Source organism: Littorina saxatilis, linkage group LG2, assembly GCF_037325665.1.
Source record: "Littorina saxatilis isolate snail1 linkage group LG2, US_GU_Lsax_2.0, whole genome shotgun sequence".
Taxonomy (NCBI): Eukaryota; Metazoa; Mollusca; class Gastropoda; order Littorinimorpha; family Littorinidae; genus Littorina; species Littorina saxatilis.
Genome location: NC_090246.1, coordinates 52,950,720 through 52,958,438, shown reverse-complemented (window position 1 = coordinate 52,958,438; position 7,719 = coordinate 52,950,720). Strand labels below are relative to the sequence as shown.

The 7,719-nt window shown below is 43.6% G+C and overlaps 1 protein-coding gene across 2 annotated transcripts in view; it reads left to right on the top strand.

Annotated features, from left to right (window-relative positions):
- The first annotated feature begins 3,732 nt into the window (after positions 1-3,732).
- LOC138959222 (DNA-directed RNA polymerase II subunit RPB1-like) overlaps positions 3,733-7,719 on the top strand; it is a 5,384-nt gene continuing 1,397 nt past the window's right edge. The window contains exons 1-2 of one of the 2 annotated variants that reach the window (XM_070330614.1): positions 3,733-3,888; positions 6,594-7,477. In XM_070330614.1, the coding sequence (XP_070186715.1) occupies positions 6,635-7,477 (843 nt within the window). In that variant the 5' untranslated portion in view covers positions 3,733-3,888; positions 6,594-6,634. The remainder of the gene's footprint in view (positions 3,889-6,593; positions 7,478-7,719) is intronic. The other variant, XM_070330615.1, reaches the window with a different exon arrangement.

The following is a 7,719-nucleotide window of genomic DNA, read 5'->3' as shown; positions in this document are numbered from 1 at the left end:
TATGTGTGTGTGAGTTTGTTGTTATCGCTGTTGTTTCATTCTCTCACACACACACACACACACACACACACACACACACACACACACACTTTTTTTTATTTTCTAAAAGGTGTGTGTGTGTGTGTGTGTGTGTGTGTGTGTGTGTGTGTGTGTGTGTGTGTGTGTGACACTGACACATACATAGTTCAAAGAAGTTAAATCCAATGTTGAATTGATACATATCATTTATTTGACCACAGCTCACCTTATTTAAATACCATACATTTCTTAACATAAACTACATAGCCTAATACAGGGCCGGACCAAGTTCGTTTGAGGGGGGGGGGGGGGGTTCCAACTGAAAGGCAGGGGTCCAAAGTCCACATTTTTTTCTCTGAGAGGTACATTGGATGGCCAGGGGGGGGGGGGGGTTCCGGAACCCCAGGAACCCCCCCCCCCCCAGATCCGGCCCTGTTAATACAATGACTACTTGGGGGAAACTTACTCAGGCCCGCACTGAGATCATTACAGTCGTAAAGATTTGAATTTCCTTTTAATGCTTCTATTCTATTCGGCTTAAACAAACCAGATTCCTATTTTGTTCCTGCTGAGTAAAACCTGGTGATTATCAGCTAACGACAGCGGTCGTCTGAACAAGCCATTCTTCATCTTGTCAACTGACAGAAACACACTTTCACAAATCAAATGCGATGACGCCGATGTCTGCATCAGTGTAGGCCTACTTCAAACGTGGTTGCCCGACACCTTCTTGAGAGAAAGAAAAAAGTATCCGGGAAGAATTTAGTACCTACTATTAATGTAACATAAACTGTCAATTGCTGAGGAGTTTCAAAGACTGAAGCGATGATATCCCCCACGAAGATCCATGGTTTCTCGTCCATCGCTTCGTATCATTTTCGCCATGTGAGCAACGGGACGCAACCCTGTTTGAAAGTCTAATGAGGTTACGACGAGGAGACAACTCCAGGCGGTCCTGACCCCACGGAGGTGTTGGCGTCGTCATCGTTTTATGACTTGTGCTCTCTCTCTCTCTCTCTCTCTCTCTCTCTCTCTCTCTCTCTCTCTCTCTCTCTCTCTCTCTCTCTCTCTCTCTCTCTCTCTCTCTCTCTCTCACACACTCTCTCTCTCCCGTTATTCTGTCTCTATCTCGCCCTTCTTGTTTGTCTCTCAGCGTCTCTCTCTGTCGCCCTCTGTCTCTCTGTCTCTCTCTCTTTCTCTCTCTCTATCCCTTGTCTCTCCCTCTGTCTCTCTCTCTCTCTCTCACACACACACACTCTCTCTCTCTCTTCCCTCTGTCTCCCACACTCTTTCTTTCTATCTCTCCCTCACTCTCTCTGTCTCCCGTCTCTCTCTCACTATCTCTTTCTATTCTCCCCGCTCTCTCTCTCTCTCTCTCTCTCTCTCTCTCTCTCTCTCTCTCTCTCTCTCTCTCTCTCTCGGGCACGCTTGCTCACTATTAAACACACACACACACACACACACACACACACACACACACACACACACACACACACACACACACACACACACACACACACACACACACACACACACACACTCTTACCTTTTCCTTGTAGAAAGCTCATGGGTACTCGAGACAGTTTTGAACAGAGAGAGAGAGAGACAGACAGAGTGTGTGTTTGTGTGAGTGTGTGTGTGTGTGTCACAGTGTGTGATTGTGATTATGTGCGTGCGTGCGTGCGTTCGTTTGCGCGCGCGTGTTTGCAGTGTTTGCCTACTCTCTCTCGCTCAAGTAAATATCGGTTGTTCAAACATCCACTTAGACGGGGAAAGAATACGTAATTCAAATAAAATATTAAAACAAGTCGCGTAAGGCGAAAATACAATATTTAGTCAAGTAGCTGTGGAACTCACAGAATGAAAGTGAACGCAATCTAATTTTTCAGCAAGACCGTATACTCGTAGCATCGTCAGTCCACCGCTCATGGCAAAGGCAGTGAAATTGACAAGAAGAGCGGGGTAGTAGTTGCGCTAAGAAGGATAGCACGCTTTTCTGTACCTCTCTTTGTTTTAACTTTCTGAGCGTGTTTTTAATCCAAACATATCATATCTATATGTTTTTGGAATCAGGAACCGACAAGGAATAAGATGAAAGTGTTTTTAAATTGATTTCGACAATTTAATTTTGATAATAATTTTTATATATTTAATTTTCAGAGCTTGTTTGTAATCCGAATATAACATATTTATATGTTTTTGGAATCAGCAAATGATGGAAAATAAGATGAACGTAAATTTGGATCGTTTTATAATTTTTTTTTTTTTAACAATTTTCAGATTTTTAATGACCAAAGTCATTAATTAATTTTTAAGCCACCAAGCTGAAATGCAATACCGAAGTCCGGGCTTCGTCGAAGATTACTTGACCAAAATGTGAACCAATTTGGTTGAAAAATGAGGGCGTGACAGTGCCGCCTCAACTTTCACGAAAAGCCGGATATGACGTCATCAAAGACATTTATCAAAAAAATGAAAAAAACGTTCGGGGATTTCATACCCAGAAACTCTCATGTCAAATTTCATAAAGATCGGTCCAGTAGTTTAGTCTGAATCGCTCTACACACACACGCACACACGCACACACACACGCACATACACCACGACCCTCGTTTCGATTCCCCCTCGATGTTAAAATATTTAGTCAAAACTTGACTAAATATAATCACCCGGAAAGCATAATGCATGTCCTATTCACATAGATTCTCTTTATCTCTTATTTATCCCTAGTGTGCGTCTTCAAGACGTAAGGCGCGGATGGATAAAGCCTGCCATTAAATCTGACAGTTTGTTTGTTGATTTGCTTGACGTCAACAGCAAATCCTTTCGGGCGCAGGTAATCTTTTTTGTTGCAGTTTATGTTCTTTCTATTGCATTAATAATTTTTGTTCTTCTGTTTACTGGTGTCCTTTTAAATCGAAGCCTGATACTGTACGCACAAGCGCATAATGTAGTCATGCAAGCACACTGAAATAAATTCACTCTTCCGCGTTTGTCTCTCGTGACCCTCTGTCTCTGGCTGTCTCTGTCTATCTGGCTGTCTTTGTCTCTCATTCTCCGTCTATCTTTGTCTCTGTCTCTCTTTCTGTGGCAATCTGTCTCTGTCTTCCTGTCTGTCGGTCTGTCTCTCTGTCTGTCTCTCCGTCTCACATTCTCTCCCTCTCTTTCCCTCTATCCCTCTCTCTTTCTCTCTCTCTCTCTCTCTCTCTCTCTCTCTCTCTCTCTCTCTCTCTCTCTCTCTCTCTCTCAGTCTTTCTCTCTCTCCCTCTCTATCTTGTTCTCTCTCTCCCCCCCCTCTCTCTTTCTCTTGTTAAAGAAAAGCTGGATGGACACAAAGTTTTACAACTTGCAACGCGACGTTCATTCGACATTGAGTTATCTCCCCCGTTATTTAATTCAGTTTGAAATCGTCACATCATCGATATGATATCCACATAGCAAATTATGAATTTCCCCTTTGTTTAAAAATCGGCCCATAACAGTGTATCCAACGCAGTTGGGTTGATTACATTATCGGAGTCAGGTTATTTCGTCGCCTGAACCAGTGATTTTTGCCGGACAAACATTTTCATCGATACAATACCCACATCTATTCATTTATGACTTTCCCAATTGTTTAAGTATTACCCCCATAAAAGTGTATCTAACGCAGACTCGATGACCTGTTTTATGTCTGTCACGATTTCTCAGGATTTGTCTCACGACCGGCATGCCGCAAGGATGCCCCGCTAAGCGACCATCTTATATAAACTCTCGGATATGCATATCAATTGCCTTAGCTGAATGATCCGTTGGAGTGTAGAGGGTCCCGATCTCTGCGTAATCGGTGTGGACTTCACTGGGTCGCTTTTTTCCGAAGTAAGTTAAAAGGTGGGTTGAATTTGATTTTTTTTTAAATTTATTTTGTGTGTGTGTGTGTGTGTGTGTGTGTGTGTGTGTGTGTGTGTGTGTGTGTGTGTGTGTGTGTGTGTGTGTGTGTGTGTGTGTGTAAGGTTATCTATGTCGCTAGTGTTTTTTCGTTTGCCCACTTGGTTTGTTTGTGTGTTATCTCTATGTTTTATTTTTACACTGGGTCGCTTTTGTCCGAAGTAAGTTTGAAGGTGGGTTGAACTTGATTTCTTGTCTTTTTACATTTAGTCAAGTTTTGACTAAATATTTTAACATCGAGGGGGAATCGAGACGAGGGTCGTGGTGTATGTGTGTGTGTGTGTCTGTCTGTGCGTGTGTGTGTGTAGAGTGATTCAGAGTAAACTACTGGACCGATCTTTATGACATTTTACATGAGAGTTTCTGGGTATGATATCCCCGGACGGTTTTTTCATTTTTTCGATAAATGTCTTTGATGACGTCATATCCGGCTTTTTGTAAAAGTTGAGGCAGCACTGGCACACCCTCATTTTTCAATCAAATTGATTGAAATTTTGGCAAATCAATCTTCGACGAAGGCGGGACTTTGGTATTGCATTTCAGCTTGGAGGCTTAAAAATTTATTGATGACTTTGGTCATTAAAAATCTGAAAATTGTACTTAAAATAATTTTTTTATAAAATGATCCAAAATTACGTTCATCTTATTTTTCATCATTTTCTGATTCCAAAAACATATAAATATGTTATATTCGGATTAAAAACAAGCTCTGAAAATTAAAAATATAAAAATTATGATTAAAATAAAATTTCCGAAATCGATTTAAAAACATGTTTTTCCTTGTCGGTTCCTGATTGCAAAGACATATAGATATGATATGTTTGGATTATAAACACGCTCAGAAAAATAAAACGAAGAGAGGTACAGAAAAGCGTGCTATGCAGCACAGCGAAACCATTACCGCGCTAAACAGGCTCGTTAATTTCACTGCCTTTTGCACGAGCGGCGGACTACGGTCCCTGTGAAAAAATGCAGTGCGTTTAGTTTTATTCTGTGAGTTCCACAGCTTGAATAAATGTAGTAATTTCGCCTTACGCGAGAAGAGAAAATGAAAGTTTTACGCCCTCACGGCAAAGCCATTAGGGGCATGTTACACGGGAAAACCCGGCTTTGTATGAAAATAAAAAATAAAAATGCGGGGGGGTGTAGACAGCTGGCTGCCGGCTGCTAGAGGAGACCTGAAATGGGCTAGGGCCGGGTTGGGTCGTCTTGGGTCAGTGCTGAAATGGTTACTTTATTGGCTGTTGGCCGGACGGACACCCGGGCTTCATATTTTTGCATGCATGTATTCGTGTTTCCAAGGCCTGAGGCTTTCGCTGTGACCCTGGGATCTTTATCGTGCGCATGCGTGCACACGGGGGTGTTCGGACACCGAGGAGAGTCTGCACAAAGTTGACTCTGGGACACACATCCCGCGCCGAACTTGGGGGTTGAACCCACGCTGATAGTAACAACCGGTTTTAAAGCCAGCGCCTCTACCGACTGACTTGTTTCTTTTTCTTTTGTGTGTGGTAGGGATGCCTTTATGACGCTGGTGTTTTCTCGTTTGCCTACTTGGTTTGTTTGTGTTTTATCTTTGTTTTATTTCTTCACTGGGTTGCTTTTGTACGAAGAGAGTTTGAAGGTGGGTTGAATTTGATTTTGATTTTGTTGTTGTTGATTTTTGTTTAGCCTATGTCGCCGGTGTATTCTTCTTTTGCCTAGTTTTTTTTATTGTGTTTTATCTCCATGTTTTATTTTTTTCTTTATTCGTTTTTGTTTTTTTCTTTCATTTTGTCTTCCTTTCATTCTGTCTTTCTGTATTTCTTTCTGTCTTCTTTCCCTGTCTTTACTAAGCCTTTTAACTGATTGTGTTTCCGTATCGTTCTTATGCATTACACCTTTTCTTCCTTCTTTCTGTTTTTCGTTGTTCGTTTGTTTCTTTGTTCCTTTCTCTATTTTTATGTGAGAGTATCTTCCGCTCATGCTCGAGATTACATTATCTTTCTTTCTGTCTTTCGTTCTTTCTTTTCTCTTCCTCTCTTGCATTCTCCTTCTAAAAAAAAACTTGCATCTTCTACTTTGTCCTGTTTTTACTCTTTGCCTTATTTGCTAGCATATTTTCTTCTTATATTGCAGTCTTATTGGTGCATTTGAAGAGTCGTGTTGTTTTATCTGCCCCCGTTTGGCTGAAGTCTTCTAGCTGTTTTCGTTTTTTTCCAGACCTCACAATTAACATTTTTCCAAGATCACATCTGTTTTGAGGCCTTGAATAAGGAATGTTGCTGAGCAACCGACGTATTGCTAAAGTTTGATCGATTGAGACATGTCCGTCTTGTCTGGCCCAAAAGTGTTAACTTCTCCATTAAATCTGCCACCATTGTATGACAAAAACGATTAGAACAATCACAAGGATGAAAAACCTTTTTACTTCAGCCATCTTTGAGAATTATTTAGATACATATTAACATGATATTACCTTTTGCTTTAAAGTGCCATAAACAAAAGGTCGTGCGTTAAAATGTCGTACCAAACTCTCCCTCTCTTCGGTCCCCCTCTTCCGTTTTCCTTTACCTGTTGAAAATACGCCCTTTACCACACACAAAATCTAAACCCAAAACATCACTAACGCATGTTCAATAATGAATGCATTTCTGTTGTCGTTACAGGGAACGCTTACAAAGGTACCCAAGCTTACAAGAAAACCGTGATGGCGATCTCAGGGACAGCATGCCTCCTTGCGTCTCTACTGCCTTGCATCGTCCTGGCCCAGAGCCCGCTAGACTTCGGGATCAACAACAACAACATTCCCGGCATTTCGGCCTTTCCTGACCAGGGTTCATTGCTCTCGCCAAGTCTTCCTAAACTGCCCTCCATCACGAACCCCGTGAAGCTTCCCCAGTACCCTGCCAAACCAAAGCCTCAGCCCACCAGTCCTCAGTTCTACCCATCACAAATCCAACACCCTAAAGACCCCCTTCCCGGTTATCTGTCGCAGGCCCAGTATCCGCAGCAGAGCCAGTATCCGTCGGTGAATTACGGCCAGTCTCAGCCTTACGGCCAGTCTCAGCCTTACGGTCAGTCTCAGCCTTACGACCAATCACAGCCTTACGGCCAGGCCCAGTCTTACGGCCAGTCTCAGCCTTACCAGCCAAGCCCTGGCCGTTATCAGTCCAACGATTATAAGAACCATCGCTTGCTGAGGGCTCTGGGACTCATCCCGGGTCCAGGGAAAGCCGTAGGGTACAACCCTTCCACGAGCGGTTACGCCCCTTCCAAGAGCGGTTACGCCCTTCCCACGAGCGGTTACGTCCCTCCCAAGAGCGGCTATCTCCCTCCCAAGAGCGACTACGTCCCTCCCAAAATCAACTACGGCCTTCCCACGAGCGGTTACGTCCCTCCCAAGAGCAACTACGCCGCTCCAAAGACCGGGTACATCCCTGCCAGGAGCACACAGCCAGCGTACCCGGGCAACGACATCTACTCTCGTCTCAACCAGGCCTTCAAAGACCGCACGCCTGGGCGTCCCTACCACCCGTCTCACAAGCACGGGGTAGGTATAGTAAGAAGTATGAACATGTAGCGCTTTTGTGTTGGCTGGTCGCTGAGTTTGGCTGCTCGCTGTGTTGCCAGTCGTATATCCGGTTACTGTGACGCTGTGTTGGTGGTGGCTTTGTTGCCGGTGGCTGTGTTGCTGGTCGCTGTGTTGCTGGTCGCTGTGTTGCTGGCAGCTGTGTTGCTGGTCGCTGTGTTGCAGGCAGCTTTGTTGCTGGTCGCTGTGTTGCTGACGGCTGT